General features: G+C 42.9%; 1 protein-coding gene across 6 annotated transcripts in view; it reads left to right on the top strand.

The window, feature by feature from the left end:
• Nucleotides 1–16,321, top strand: part of ARMH3 (armadillo like helical domain containing 3) — a 138,893-nt gene that overhangs the window by 47,051 nt on the left and 75,521 nt on the right. For 5 of the 6 annotated variants that reach the window (XM_067300145.1, XM_067300150.1, XM_067300146.1 and 2 more), the window contains 2 exons: nucleotides 1,250–1,310; nucleotides 4,252–4,367. In XM_067300145.1, the coding sequence (XP_067156246.1) occupies nucleotides 1,250–1,310; nucleotides 4,252–4,367 (177 nt within the window). The remainder of the gene's footprint in view (nucleotides 1–1,249; nucleotides 1,311–4,251; nucleotides 4,368–16,321) is intronic. The other variant, XM_067300151.1, reaches the window with a different exon arrangement.

A 16,321-nucleotide genomic window follows, 5' to 3' on the forward strand; every position in this document is an offset into this window, starting at 1 on the left:
TGGGCTTCCTTTTACCTGAATAAATAACAATAGGGAGGAGAATTAATTAGTACATTCATAGTTTTAGGTTCATGTAATAACAGTTGGTCACAAACACTTTCTAGATGATATAATGAGGGCAGTCTTATGGAAAGGACAGATGTTTGATGGGGAAGGTGTTTGCTGGGCACTTTGGCTTTTCTAAGCAGAGAAAGAATAGTAATGTCAGTAGCTGGGGTTGGTTTTGCCTGTGGATGTGGTAGCACAGTTGAAAGCTTTTCACTCAGTGCATGATTAAACTGTTAAATTCTTTGCTATGGAGGGCAAAAGCATAAATTAGTACAGAAAAGGATGGAGACTGGATCCCTGGATGGCTATTAAGCCTGATGGTACAGATGCATTTCTGACTCTGGCATTTTCAAGCAGATGATTTTGAAAGCTGGGATAGAGCAGCCAGGGGAAGAATCTTCCTAGACTTGCCAGATTTCTTAGACTCTTTCCCTAAACATCTGTTTTTGGACACTACTGAGCCACCTTGCTGGGTTGTTTGGACCCTAGGAAGTTAAATTTTACAGTTGTTACCACAAGCATGGGTTAAGCTAACATATTTTATGCTGAAGTTACATTGGGCAAAGAGCCCATGCATATACTCAGTTAGCACTTACTAGCTGAACCATAGTAACTTAATCTCTTTCAAATATATTTCTGTACTCTTTGCCTCTTATCCTCACACTGGGATCCCTTAAATGTTAAAGTGACATTCTCAGGTTTTTTGCTGAATAAATCTTAAGCAGAATCTTAGACAGTGTTGAGATCAGACTGGGTTTACTTGCTTCAGAATTGATTTTCTGGGTAAATGGGTGTTCTCTACAAAACCTTCTCTCTCTCTATGAAACCTCTGAATTGTATGTGGTTTCTGGTGAAAATCACTTTCTAAAATGTATTTCCTAATGGAATTTTCCATTCTTGACAAGGCTTGAAATGCAAGAGCAACTCTAAGCATCAGAATAAGTGGTGTATTCTTTGATTAATAGTGGTGGGAAAGCAGTGCCTTAAAGCAAATTGCATGATATGCCCTCAGCTTCCAGTATAATATGTACACTTTTGTTTTTTAATTCCAGGAAAAAAAAAGGGGGGAGGGATTTTCTCTTTTCTTAGCAGGGCTATTGTCTGGTAGGTTGGTAGGGTAGTTTGACTTCTCATTGTTGTCTGCCAGAACTTAACTGTAGCTAGCTCTACACTTACTTTATCGTTTTCTTTTCTGTCTTAGATTTGATGGTGGAGTTCATTGTAACACACATGATGAAAGAATTTCCTATGGATCTCTACGTGTAAGTGTCTGTGGGCTGACTTGTAGTTTCGTTGGAAGTTTGAATTTGAGTTCTCATTGTATAACAATTTTCTGGCTGAAATAATGTTTTGTGACTGATGGGGAGCTGGATGGCTTTTCATGAACTTTTCCAGCAACTTTTTCTATTTTTAGAATGGTCTGTGTGCCAGAAAATTGAAAGCAAAATGAATTTCTACCTTCCAGAATGACTTCCTAATCTACTTGATCAAATACAAAGACCTTTTAATTCTGAAAAGTTTCATAATACATGCTCATTACAAGAATTCCTGCTTCCCAGAAGCAGAGTCTTCCTCTGGAAACTGAAAAGCCATTTTTGAAAAACCAAGTACATCTAACATGAGGCCTGGAAGGCAATGGGGAGAACAGGAGAGAGACTTATTTCAAGCCTGAAATAGCCTGCTAGGCAGCAAGGGTAAAATCTAGCACTGGGGAAAGGGGAAGGAGAAAAGGATGGGGCTATGCATAAGCACTCCTTGTGTCCCGCAGGGCCCTTACAATGCTTTGTTCTGCTTTAGCCTGGAGGGTGAAAGTAGGATTTAGGCAGATCATTGGCTTTGCTCTGTTTGTACAGTGCTGAATTTCCCCAAGGCTTAAACAGCACTATATTCAATAGAAAAGAGACAAACCATAGGCTATTTTTCCTTAAAGTAACTTTTCAGCATGGTCTGACTTTGCCCAAATAAACCCAGAACTGCAGTGCTTTTGCAAGGATTATGTAGTTCAGTTAGAAGCTTGTGAGAAATTATTTTTAATGACAATTACAGAATTAGTTGTAGATGCATCGTGCATTGGAATTTCCCAAGAAAGGCGTGAAATGCTTGGACTCAAAGGTAAAGTCAGGTCTAGAAACCTCATGGGAGTAAAAATAATGAGCAGTAGCAACCATCAGTGGACACTGGTATCCATTCCTTTTGGCATGTTTATGTAGACCTTTCATTACCTTCCTGTCTGAACCCATCCAATAGCAAATGTAGTTATTGCAAACAAGGTGGGAGTTCTGAATGCAGAGTGTCACACCTCTCTGCAATGCATCTAAAAGGTGACAGTCTGAGGCCACTCAATGGAGGGCGTATTAATATTTACAAGAGAAATCCAGGTTGCTTTGACCAAGAGTGGCTTTTGTCTGCTCTATATATTATGAATCCTCAACGCAAAGCTTAAAAAAACAAAAAAACAGACCCCAAGAAAACAGTGTGGATGCAATTGCATCACTGAAGTGGTGTGGCTGGGAGGTCTGTAGGCCTGGTTGCTGGTGCACTGGTCCCTTAGGGAGGGGCACTGGGGCTGGTACGCCTTTCCACATCCCCCCCCCCCCTTCTCCCCCCCCCCCCCCCCATGCCTTGCTTTCACCTAGAGAAGTGATATGCAGCCAGTAGCTTTCAATGCCAAGATATATCTACAGAGTATGTTGTGCTAAGGGCTATTATAATTTAAAAGAAACGTTTTAGCTGTTGCCAGATTCCCTCTGGTTACTGCCTTAAATAGCTTTTTGCAGAGGCCAGTTCTGGTCCTCAGGCGAAGCAAATACATAGCTAGAAAAGCGCTAGAGATCATCTGGTACCAGTAACATCAGAAATGGTAGCTCTCTCCCCAGAGTGACTGCTGTTCCTGATCTGGAGACAACTCTCTGTGCTAGCCCAGCAGTTTTGCTCTCTTTTCTTGGCTGAATTTATGAGAAGCCAATGTGGAATACCAGCACTCAGGGTGATGCTCAGCTACTGTAAATGTTTTAACCTTAATCTCTCTAAAGTTAGCAATTTTAGTCCATACACCATCATGATATTTTTGAGATTATGTAAGGGTCTGTTAAGATAAATGTATACCATGTGCATATTATTCCTGAAGGCTTTTTGAAAGCCTTATTTTGAACCCTTCACCCCATTTTGAATAATTTCTGAGCAAACTTTATTTGATTTCTATCTAGTTTTGTCTGATGTACACTGTTTCAGTAACATCTTTACTGAGACATTGGTATTAGTAAGATAATGTGTTTTTGAGAAATAAGAATTTGAAAAAAGGAATTTTTCCTTTTTGAAGTCTTCCTTCTGTTTTTCTAAATGTCAATAACTAAAAACAACTTGGTCAACAAAATTCAAATTTGAATATATTTTCTATCTTGTCCTTAATGAGAGCTAGTGCTAGAAAAATTACTCTATTGCATGTTTAGTTCCAGTGTTATTCATGAAGAATGTTTGTGCACCTAGGAGTTTTTATAAACACTAGGTGTCATAAAGGCCTGAAGGATTTGGAGACTTCACAAGTATCTTAACTGTGTGTTGGGGGATTTCAGAGTTTGCAGGTGTGTTGCTTGATCATTTCTTTGGTTAAGGAGACTGAAAAGCTGGACAGAAATCCCCCTCTCCTTCCCAAATAATTGAACTGTAGGCCTTATTCAATGAAATTACAAACCCAGCAGTTGTTAGCTGCACCGTGTAACTTCCTTTAGCCTCATCCCTATGGCCGAAGAAATGGAAAAGCTCTGCCACGACCATAATTTGCAAAGTCTAAGAGCAGTATCTCATACATATGGAGCTTGCAAACCAAGTAACTCCTTTCGTTGAGGTTTGGGGTCCTCACGCAAGGTTGGCAAAGTGTGAAAAATTTTAATCAAATATACAATAAACTTTAAAAGTCCAAGGATAGCACTCTTGCATCTGTAGTCTGTCCCATCATGGTGAGTTTAAACTGCCATACAGGTTCCTGTCACTGGTCTTTCTCAGACCTGATTCTGAGTGTGGTTCTTTGGATATCACTTCCCTTTGGGAGCCCGGGACAGTGAGCCACATCTTCCCTTAGGGTTGGATTTGTCCATTTCCTGCAAGAGACAAATCTGCTGATTTCGGAGAGATTTCCAGGTCTGATGTGGAATTTCTGGGAAAGGTAGTGGGGAGCATTAATGCCTTGCCCTCTCTTTTTTCCAGGCGGTGCATTCAGATTGTGCACAAGCTGCTGTGCTACCAGAAGAAATGCAGAGTGAGACTTCATTACACCTGGAGGGAGCTCTGGTCAGGTACTTTGGGTACTACAGGGTTAAACAGTAAGCAGCAATTCTGTTAAATCATTTTTATTTTGCTCTTCAGTTGCTACATGCAAATCGCCTCTTTTAGAAAGCTGGGGCATTATCATAATGGTAGCTAATTTGCTTTCTTGTCTGGCCACGATCACCATGGTATCCAAGTGTCTCTGTTTATCTCTGTCACTACCTGAGTCCCTCTTCACTGACTGGAGAAAGAGACCCGTTCTAGGCAATAGTGTTTCTCCCCCAGCCACTTGAGAGTAGACAGGAGGTAGACCCTTAGGTGAAGGGAGGTAGACCCTACTTTTTCTTTTTACTGTAGCAGGTGGGTGTAGATAGAAGGGTGTGTGCAGCTTCTTGGGAGAGCAATGTAGAAATGTCAGTGGGAAGGAAGAGAGTTTAACCTTTGCACTAATTGCAGACAGTGCAGTTTACACCCCTGGTATCCCTAGAATAGATAAGTCTTACGGGATTTGACTTGTTGTTTATAATCTCACGGACACAGCATTGTATGACTGTTCTATGGGACAAGCCCTGTGTGGGAGGTCTGAGGAAGGGGGTAGCAGAATGGATGATGAGACCTAACGGGCTTCTTTCATGGGTATGGTGTGTGCTTTTGTTCTCATCTTGCAAGCAGTGAAGTAGCTCAGCTAGGAAAGTACAGTTAATCCCTGAGCTGTTGTGGCTTAAACAAGAGGTTTATGAAAAATTAAGGGAACATGGCCCTAGCTGTATGTTTCTAGAGTTATGCTTAAGACCTAAGATCAGTGACTTTGCTGGTGTAATGCAACTCCCATCAGAAATTTGAGAGCAAGGATGACTGTTGAAAAAGGCTGTGATGAGTGGTTTCTGAAGCTGTTCTCAATTAACACTGAGTACTTGCCTTCAGTAGCTTGGCACAGCTGAGTGTAGGTACAGGGAAATGAACCAACAATCTGAGTCGGTTTCAGTTATTAAATTTTTGCCTTTTGTGACATGTGGCTCATTCAGGCTCTCTAAATTATTCCTGTAGAAGGTGAAGTGGGTGCCCCTAATTAAGAGATTAGCAAATTCTTTTCAGTTGCTTTCTTCAGAACAGAGCCCCAGAGGCATGGCTGCAGCGCAGTGCTGGCTCAGGAGGGGAGCAGGTACAATGCAGAGGTCTGCTGTGAATAGAAATTGCAGCTGGCAGTGTGTGTGATCCCTTTTCAGCAGTTACAGCAGAACTGCATTCGTTCATATTTGGCCAGGACGGGCTGGGGCTTTCCTCCACAATGGCAGTATGGAGTTCTCAAATGTAATGTTTTCTGCCTGAAGATACTCTTCCACAGTTCAGAGAGCATACTCTTAGACACCTTTCAATCCTTAACTTTACCTTTTTTTGGAGGGGGTGGGGGGAGAAAATCCTTGCTGCATGCTGACATTTAGTATCCTGGGATGTTCTAGTTAGCTATCTCTAATTAGCTGGTGTTTGTATAGTGCTTAGGAAATGTAAAGTGCCTTAGAAGTGTTAAGTGCTGCGCATGCTCTGAAAGCAAAGCAGTAAAGTAAAAAGCACCCAGGTTGGTTGAGTTTCTGCAAAGGACCGGGAATGTCTGCACACCCGATGTAGCTGAAGAGCTCCATGCTTGCTGTAGACTTCTGCTTGTTTAGGGAGATCTTCTTTGGCAGAAGAAAATTACAGTAAGACTCTCTGTTTTTTTGCTATAGGATGTTGAGGTGAACAGAGACTCTTCAGCAGCTGCCAGGCTGATCCTTTCAGGCTGGAAAGGTCTTGTACTGAATAGCATGAGCACCTGTAAAAGGGCACAGCGTGGCTGCTCCAGGTGTGTGTTTCTAGAATGCTGTAGGTGCCAGTCTGAAAGCTAATTGCCAAGCCTATCTCTAGAAACAGGGTGTAATTAACTCCTATCCCTTGTCAAGGCTGCTCTGATTCCACAGAATGTTGCTGCCTTTGATGCAGAAGAATGGCTACATTTCTGGCAGATGATGCCAAACCAGAATGCAGGGACGTCTGCACCATTTCTACCCTTTATGGGTCACTGCAAACGTATTCCCCTCTGGGTCCCTGCTTTGGATCGAAGGATTAGTTGCTGGATAAAGAGCTAAAAGGAAACTGCTGTTCACTGTGAGGCCTGAGATCTCTGGTGCCCTGTCAGGTGTGCTTTACAGAAGGTCTTCGAGCCCACAAGTTACAAAGATAAAGCTATGTATATGGCAAAAAGTGCCATATAGAGGTAGTCCGAAGATATATTTCTGATCATTGGAGGAGTGAGAACCTGGAATGTCTTAGAAGATGGAGCACTGGAGAGTAATAAAGCAACTGTAAGGTGGAGTTTGATCAGCTTTTGAAAATGATTACCAAGCAAATATTACTGCGATAGATGGGCAAGACATTCAGATACAGAAGATGCCTTCTGGTGCTGGTTCCTGTTTAATAGAACTCTTCAGCAGATTAACTTCAGTTCAGTTAGCTGTGGTTAGTATGTGTCTCCATCCTTCGATCTCTGAAGAAACTCTTCAGTTTTTTTGTTTTGTTTTGTTTTTTTGGTGACAGTGTACAATTACTGGTGACTAGGCTGGAAATCTGGCTTAGCTCAGAAGCCATAAGTGGATGTCATTGTGTTTACCTAGCCCCTTGCAGATATTTTTGGACATTTTGCAGATCTCCGGGGCTGTTACACCGGGTAGCCGATGCTTGTGGAAAAAAATGGTTACTGAAGGTCAAGTGTAAGGTAGTTTAGCAGACCTGATGAGGAGACTACTTGGTAACATCCAGTTGCCTGTTCTCACAAATACGTTCTGCTCCCTGACCTCCCCGAAAACATGTTGTGCTGGTCATAAGGGAGGGGTTTGGGTTTTAACTGTTGAACAATTAGTTTGTACAGCACTTGGGTGATGGGAAGTGCTATATACATTGTTGTTGTCAAGCATGTATAAGCTATGCCAAAAGAGTTTTTGTGAGTCATTTAAGCTTTTTCTATAAAAGACCTAATTTCTTCAACTCCTCCCCCCTCAAAATTATTATTGCTTGAGCAATTCACTCTGAGCTTAGGAGGTGCAGGTAACTACTTTGCCGTTGCTATGGTTTGCTTTAAGGGAAAGCCATGTTTAAAGAAATAGAAAAGCAATTCTAATGTAGGCTTAAAAAGGCAAGAGTAAATCATTTAAAAAATCTTAAGTATAATTAATAATGATGAAATAGCTATTTATTAGGGCAATTGAATGCAAAGGAGGATTAAAAAATGAGCTTTGCCATTAGAAAGCATTGAAAATCAGTTTCCAAATTATGGTAAGGGCTACAATTTCTTATCTTGTAGCTTAGTTAATTTGACAGATGCTGAGCACTGTTAAAATGAAGGCACTTCAAATGTGTCGCACCATCAACGAGTCAATTTTTCTGCGTTTTAAAGTTTTTTTTTTTTTTTTTTTTTCCTTGAATATCAAAGCAGACTTTTACAATGGTACTGGACAAAATCTGCTTCTGCTGTGTGGCCTCCTTTCCTCTTTTTGTCAGTTTCTGTGTTTGTAACATGAAGATAATATTTTTGAAATCTCTTTGGATGAATACTGAAGAGGTGGAAGGTTCTTCTGTGCACTATATTAAAACAAAGAAACAATATTTAAAAAAACCCACTATTTACAACACACTCTTATACAGTGCACGTTTAAGGTGGTATCATTTAATCACTTGTGCTTTGCTTTGGTGTCTCTGTGGCTGAAATATTAATTACTAATAGTACCTGTTACTTATGGCATTTCTTGCTCTCCAGTTATTGATCAGGCTTTTTCAGCCCTCTGATTTATGTTTCTGAACAGATTTGGAAATCACTTAATGTTGCATCTCCCCTTCATCTCCGACCTTGCTGTCACTGTCACATTTTGCAGCAGCTATCTAGCAACAGAAGCTGGTCTTCCTGCAGCTCTTGTGGAGGCAGAATTAATATACCAGTGAACCAGCCAGCCTGATTTGCTGGCACTGGCAGAGCAGTAGGTGCCACGAGAGTCTGAAAGACTGTAGAGCTGCTTGGCCAGCTAGCAAATGACTTAGAGATTTTCAGGAAAGGAATTAAAGAACTAAAACTTGCCCTTCTTTTGCAGAATTTCTTATGTGGTTTTAAACCCAAGATCCGGCAACACTCTCTGCTGAATGCTGATGGAGTTTTAACAGAGTTCAGAGGAAGTAGTAATTTAACAGATGCCCCACTCTGGCTGATAGTATAGATGAGGTTGCTCTGGTAAATTCTGTGCGATTAGGAATTCAAGAATATAGTACCGAAGAAATGCTTTTAGGCTGTGAAGGATGTTGCAAGCATAAGAGAAGGGCTTCTTCAACACAGTCAGTACCATCATAGGTAAATAGTAGGGATCATGTGCAGGGGATAGGGTAGAAGGAACAGGAGCTTGTGTTGAGTGTAAAGTGCTTTAATGCATTGGTCAGTACAAAGAAAGTCTGTCTGTCTCTACGTTAAATGGTTCCACTTTAAAGTGTACCATTTTGTGAAGAAAAAGAAAAGAAATCATTATGTGGGATTTGATCTTTCAAATACCTTCCAGCAAAAACATTTTCTGATTTAATTCAGCTGCCTGTAAACTGTAAAGAGAACTATAGAACAAATGCTGGAGTCTTAGCACCTTTAACTCAACATATTCTGACTAATGCAGATTTTATCTGGTGCTTTTGCTCTCAGTTTTGTGAGCCTGTGGGTAGTGAGGGGTTGACCCAACCTTTCTAAGCTGCACATCAGAACATGACTGAGAGCCGCCAGGCACGTGCCCATTTGTCACGCTGGAGACCTGGGGTCCCACCAGTGGTTCGGGAGCGTAAGATGGTGCTGGCTTCTCAAGAACAGTGCCACTTTACTGAGGAGCGAGGCTGGAAATGGGAAGGGTGGGCTATCTCCGCAGTGCCCAGGGGCAGAGCAGCAGCAAATGTCAGTAGTTCAGTGGGTGGCTGAGTGATTTGAGGAGGGAGCTCTTCAGCATTTTTAACCCTCTCGGAGGAGTTGCATCCCTCTCCCATTCTCTCATGTGAATACCTCTCCCAGGAGCCTTGCTTTGGTGTGGAAGAGTGCGAGGCTGGCACAGGAATGAGCACTAGTGTCTAGCTAGATGTAGCCTGGGTATTTGTTTTCACTGTTTCTTAATTTACCATATGTTTGAAAGAGGGAAGGCTGTTTTCTTCTCAGAATGATGTATTGCCCATTTCAGCCATGCTCATGGTTCCTTTCTTTGCTAAGAAGGATGTAAACAGGATTTCACAGGTCTTGTGTTAATTTACTGGGGGCAGACGTGCTTAGCCCTGGGCCTGCAGAAACACTGTTTGCTGGGCGCTGGCCTCTGGGGATGTGTGTGTGTGTGTGTGCGCGTGTGCACAGCATTTTGTGGTCTGTGTGCTCAGTTTGGATGCAGGCTGCCGGTGTTCTTGATTGATGGGCTGCTTTACCTGAGTAGCTCCGGGGGGGAGATCTGGCAGTTTCTGCAGAGCTTTAGATGACAGAGCACCTGAGCTTGCAAATTTGTAAGTTTGTAAAAATGAGCTTGTAAGTTTGTATACGTTGAATGCTATTTCTCCCCCCGCTATTGTTTGATCTTACTAGTATTGATATGATTTGAAGTGTTACTTAGTGAGTCCTTGAGCATTTCGGTGAACTGGCTCATTTCCGTTTTCCAAAATGGGGAAGCTGAAGCTTTGAAAGTTGTATTTATTTCAAAGTGACTCAGTAAATCTGTCTTAGAATTGTGGTCAACTTCCATTTTACACGGTCCTTGTCTAATCTGCGGCAACTCGCCTCACCTTTACTTGTAGATAAGAGATCAGAAAGCTTCATCTCTGTTCCTTATCTTTGAAACTGAAAGAAAATAGATAATAGTGACCAGCTGTTTAGTATGAAGCCCACAAGGTTCACTAGCACTTGTGCTTGTTGACTCTAGGGAGGTTTGTGAGGAGGTGGACCAGTAACACAGGAGCAGTTCCAGAATAGTGCTGAAATCTATTATGAAGACCATAGCTGTTCATGCAGGCTAAAAGATGCAACTGTTGCTTGCTATGGAATTGGCAGTGGGAGTAGGCAGCCGCTGGAGGTATAGATTTTCTTTACTCATGGGCATTCTGGTGCTTGGCTGGACATGTGGTACTATGCTGGCATAAGCTTGGTAATAGTTGCATCAAGAATGCAACTGTTAGCTCTGTTAGCTATTTCAGTGAGTTTAGGAATGCAGGGAAATCAAAACATCGGTGAGATATAAAATTCATGGGCTCCCAAGGCGATGAAAGAAATCTTGTCTAAAGTTTTGTGATGTATACTGTGGTTTGATATCCATTTATTCATTTAATTTGTAGTTCTGGTAGCCCATTGTGTTGCCAAAAGGAATGGTACCATCTTACAAAACTCAGTTACAAGCGAAAAATACACAAAGTTGGGAAGGAGAACTACAGGTGTCCATATAACTCAGTGAACTGTGTGTTTGTTTTATGTACGCCAGAAAAATCTTTAAATATTGGCTGTCTGCTGCCATTCTCTACTGGTTGAGCAATTTCATGTTAACCTTTCCGTATTAGCTGTTTCAACTGAAACAAAACTTTACTGTAACACAAAGATACTTGAAGTGTACTGATATGAATCTCCTAAAGAAGATAGTGTAAGAAACTTAAAAGTGGTTACAAAAGAGAACATTCTAAATTCCCCGTATGGTGCATTTTTAGGAAGTGCCTTCTGTTACTTGCATGGTTCTCAGTACACTATTATCTAATTCTAGTGAACTCCATAGTGTTCTAATAATTTAATACTGATGGTAAAGGGTTTGGCCCTAGTTGCCAATGGAGAAAAGTTAATACCAGATTTGTGGCTGTTTGTTGGTCACTTGGTGAGATCAAGAAGGGAAATTTTCATCAATGGATCCTTGCGCTGATGAGCACAAATGGAGTTTACTAGATTTTGTCCAGTTAAGTGACTAATCTTGTGGCCATCCTGCCTCAACCTGGCAGATCTCATCTGTATACATTGGTCAGTCCTTCAAATTACTTTTTAAATAATACCAGCTAACACTGAAGAAATTAATTGCGAGTCCTTAATGCTTTTTAGATCATGGTGACCCAGTGGAGATACTGTGATAATCTCTGCTGTGAAACGGTCCCTTTGATAGTTGTAGGTATTACAGCTGGAGCTGTTCAGTGTTTTCCTTCTGTGAACAGAGGGGTTGAAGCTTTCAGAATGCAGTGATTTATCCCCATCCGCTTTTTGTTTTCAGGGGGTGACACTTGCAGATCTCTTGCCTTGCTCTCTTTCGATGTCCTCGCACAGTGTTTCTGTGCTTTCCCTCATGCTCCTCCTTTCCAAATCGGCTCTGGTTTCTAAGACCCCATGCAAAAATGTGCAACCTTGGCTCCCAAAGCTACTGTTTGAATAGCAGCATGAGCCTGTGCTGTCAGGCAGAGTAGAATAGCTCAGTACTTCCCTTTCCTCTTAAGAGGAGTGAAGCTTGTGGGTGTGTATGAAGCTTTAAAAAAAAAAAAAAATTGTTCATCTGAGCTTTAGCCAAAGTTGGGAATTGCCTGCTGGAATGCTGTCAAGTAGCATTGCTCTGGCATCAACTATCAGCATTTCCATTCAGCTTGCAATTTTTGCCCTGTTACCTGTGGCTTGGTGGGATCAGCGAGTGCCAGGGATGAGGACTATATAAAGGAAAAAAAAAAAAAGGCTGGAAGTGAAGTGGCCTACTCAACTGGTCCTGGGAGTGATGTGTTATGCCAGTGTATGCTCCAGCGCTCTGGCAAGCTGCTGTTTCTCGTTAAGAGCACAGGTTGCTTTCATGCTCGTACCCTGAGAGTCATGGGGAGAAGGGGAAACAGCCGTGGATTGCTGAGATGCTGGTGATGGGGAGCTTGCCAGCAGCAGGCTGTTGTCTGCCACGGAGCTTTGGTTGCTGAGAGTGTGAATTCAGAAGTACCTGCAGCAGCAAGCAAGGAGGCAGCAGCTGCAGAGTTAGATGAGCCATCCAGCCAGGTGAATCGTTGCACTGAGAGCTGGGTCCTCCCTCCTTCTCAGAGCAGAGAGAAGGAGCTGAACCATGTAAAATAAGTGTTGATACAGCTTTTATTGCTTCCCCTGATCCCCTGGGGGGGGTGGGGGACTGTGATGGTGCGACAGTCTGTTTTCTAGCTCTTTGGCTGATTAACAGGAAGCTGCAAATGCTGTCCTTGGGTAACTGGTTAACTTGTCCAGGGATGCTAGGATAGTCTCTGCCTTGGGGGGTTCTGGCGCATTAGTTTGTAATAGCAGTGTAGCTATTTCTTGGACATGTTTCCTGTTTCTACTGCTCTGTCTGGAGAGCACCTCGGTTCTTTTCTGTCAGTCCCTCTCTGTTGATACTCATCTCCTGAAGAGTTTTTGATCACTGTTCACCATTCTGAACATGGCTAGATCTGCACCCTCTTAACACTCAGGCCTTCTCAGTATATTATATTCAAGCCTTTCGCTTCCCTACTTTTGAATTTTTCTTCACATTACGGCATTTATTACAGGTAACTATTCTGTTCCAGGTTCTCTTCCTCCTCATAACAGCACAGTGAAACCAACAGGGACATGCAGTTATCCTGGGTTGGCCCTCGTGATCAACAGTCGGGAGTAGGAGACTGGACTGGGTGCATAGTTCTGGTCTTGACATATAGTGTGATTTCCCTGCTTTGTGGTTTAGTTTCCCTAATGTGTCAGGGGATCATTCCAAATTTTGCAGTCTGGAAGAGCATTCTGAGGCTGCACCAGTGTGTTTGGCCTATTACTCTTCAACAGGCATTTGATGTTGGACACTGTTAGAGACTGGATACTGAGCTTAGGCAGGTCTTTGGTCTGACCTGTATAGCTAGTGCTGTTAGCTCACTGCTGTTGAGCTGCTCAGATGCAAAGGGTCGTATCTGTGTTCAGAAGTGGTGATCGGCTGCCTGGGCGATGCATGCTTCCCAAAGCCTGATCTCTCTCTTCCAGGACAAGAAAAAGTAGGCCCATGGCTACTTGTTACAGTGTCACTTTGCAGCCTTCAGGAAGTTACCTACAGTGATAGACTGCTGTATTGCTGAAGTCTGTAGCCAGCTCAACTATTTATGCTTTCAGTGGTGCTGCAGACAGAGCAGTGCTGTTTCCTCTCTTTTATACTGGAGGAGCTGAAGCACAAGAAGACTAAAGTGCTGCTTCCTAAGGAATTTAATCAAGTTTCTCCTCAGTTGCAGTCTAGCGCACTAATCCCTGCCAACTCTGGCACACATGCTACTGTTAGTGGAATGGACCTTGCTATTCTCCCTCTTGAATATGTATATGTGAGCAGGCTGGCTATAGGAGGTCCAGGATGGTTGCTGTACTGCTGAGGCACTTAGAGGCAGAGGATTTCTCTGCAGCAAGGCAGTTTTGCCCAGCTGCCCCGTAATGCTGTGTGGGTGGGGATCATCCCAAGGAGGTGAGTTGAAACACTGTGAAAGCAGGATAAGGCCCTGAGTATACTGAGTGCTGGAGGCTGTTAGTGCTATGGTAACTTCTGGAGGGAATGGAGAAATTGCTACTCTTCCCAGTGTGCCTCGAGTTTCAAGAGGTCTGGCCAGAAGATTGAAGGATAATAGTAGAGCACAGGATTTCTATTAACTGACATCACACTGCAACTTTTGGGGAGCCCACACCTTTTCTTTTTTTTTTTTTTTTCCCCTTGCTCCTTTACTGAGGATCACTATATGCTCTGTTAGAAGATTTTTGACCTGTGAACACAGCAGAGACAGTGACAGAGGCCTCCAGACTGTGCTCATCCCATCCAGGATGGCAGTGATATGTGTCTCAGGGTTCTTTTCCGCTCTGCGGTACAATAGCACATCAGAGCCTTTAATGCTCTTGGCAGAGTCTGTGCTACACTGTGACTTGCCTAAGGGACTGTACTATTTCTCCCTCTTTCCTCTTTCCCTACCCTCCTGCCCCGGTGCATCAATGGTCAAACAGTGAACACTGAGACAATAAAGAGCACAAAAACTTTGTGTGAATCCTAAATGTGCTGAGACTGAGTTTACTTCCCTTTGACACGAGGCTTACAGGGAGGGGAGATGTGTTTTATGCAGAAGGGGGAAGTATAAGTCTGCTATGGGAGGAGGAATAGGGGAGGGAGGGGATGTAGGGCATCAGTCCAGAAACGGGAATTGCTTCCTTCCCGGTGGAAGAGAGGAGGAACAGCTGGCTGCCCACAGCCTCTTTAAAGGATTGGCCTGCAGAAGGATGGCAAATGACTGAGCAGGAGTATTTTTGCTCCTTAGTAGACAGACTGGCTACAAGAGTGATAAGGGAAAGTGTCAGTCCTCAAAAGCAGCTGCATAGTGGAGGAGCTAAGAACTACGTCAAATGCAACCATTGCAGTTAAAAACAAATAAATAAAAATAAGGGGGAGGGAAGGGAAGGTATCTGTAAAAGCTCTTGATCCCATTTTTTATCCTTTGACTATAATAATCCTTGGGAGAGAAAATTGCCTGAAAACTGATCCAGACACTTTATACCACTTTCACATACAGCCAGTCATATGGCTTCATGCTCATTTTAAGTGTCCACTCCACAAGCTTTAGTTCTTGATTTTTATTTTTTATTTTTTATTTTTTTGGTGGCTGTAACTGTAGGTGTTCAAGGTTGTTTTCTCTGCTTGTTGTTTTGGGAAGCGTAGCTGGTGTGCTCAGCTCAGGACACAAAATGAAGAGCTTGCATGCAAATACTGATTGCTGCTAGTTTAGTTACACCCTCCTGCTTTTCTTGCTAGAGAGCTCTAGCGACACTACTGTGTTGTGAAATTATGGGTGCTTTGAGATTTAGTGTAGTGGGTGTATTGTATGCTGGTAAGGAATGGGGAAGATGGGTGTCTTCAGGGGAGAAAAAGACGCTAGAGAGTATTGCAAAAATGGTGCAGTTTTCCAGTTTGTATTGAAATAGATCTCTTGCCCATGCTGTCCATCACTTAAATCCTGAAGGACAAATTTGGATAACACGGCTGAGCCCAAGCAGGGACAACAGTTCTGTCTGTCTGTGCAGCTGAGAAATGGAGCTGCTGCTCTGTTGGGAGCAGACATGGGTAATTTCTTGGCTAGTGTGGGAGAGGGCAGCCTGCAGATGGGATGCGAGAGAAGAACATTTTATTGCAGCAGGGAAAAAGTGACACATCTGGTTTGGCTTCAGATTGCTCAGGAGTAGTAATATTGCCCCGTTGGAGCTTGGGAATGGATGGGTGTTCAGCCAGTTGGACCTTTGCTCTGTGCAATGGCACTGAAGGGCAGTGCATATCTGAAGCTGGATTTAAAAATTGTTAATCCTGAAAACTCCAGGGCACAGCTCTGCTTACTTTCAGTGCAGCGTCCGCCTTTGCAAGCAAACTACTGAGACACGCACAGTCACAGGTTTAAGGATTGGTACTCCGCAGTGCTCCTGTTCCTTTCTTTGAGTCTCCTGTGCAGAGACACTGATGCAGAAAGTGTTGGTGTAGGAAAAGATCGCTTGTTCTCTGTGCGTTGATGTAGCGTATCCCCTAATTAGGGTCACTGCAACTGTCTTAAAAATGAGGGGTTCCCAAGGTGTCAGGTGGATTTATTTGTGCAATGCATGCAGTGATTGTAAACTTGGTGGTTTGTTCTTCCAGTGAGCTCTGAGCCCAGCTTGGAGTTTCTCTTTCCTGTGACCGTCCCTCGCCGTTCTGCTTTGTAGGGAGTAACGGCAGAGACTGACTGCGAGTGGGCTGGTATGTAGTACAATTCAGATACAAAGATTGATTTCAAGCAGCAGTAATATCTTCTCTCTTTTCTAACTGGAACAGGAAAATTAAATGTGAGCAAATTCATTACCGCAGATGGAACAGGCATAGGAGCTGTTGTCAGGGCAGACCAGAGAATTGGTTAGTTTTTTCAAGTGTTATCATCGAAATCGAGCACTGCACGTGCTTCAGGGAGGTATCTGTGAAACACTGTAGTGGACAGCTATAGGATATTTGCC

The sequence above is a fragment of the Apteryx mantelli genome, chromosome 7, assembly GCF_036417845.1.
Source record: "Apteryx mantelli isolate bAptMan1 chromosome 7, bAptMan1.hap1, whole genome shotgun sequence".
In the NCBI taxonomy this organism is placed as follows: Eukaryota; Metazoa; Chordata; class Aves; order Apterygiformes; family Apterygidae; genus Apteryx; species Apteryx mantelli.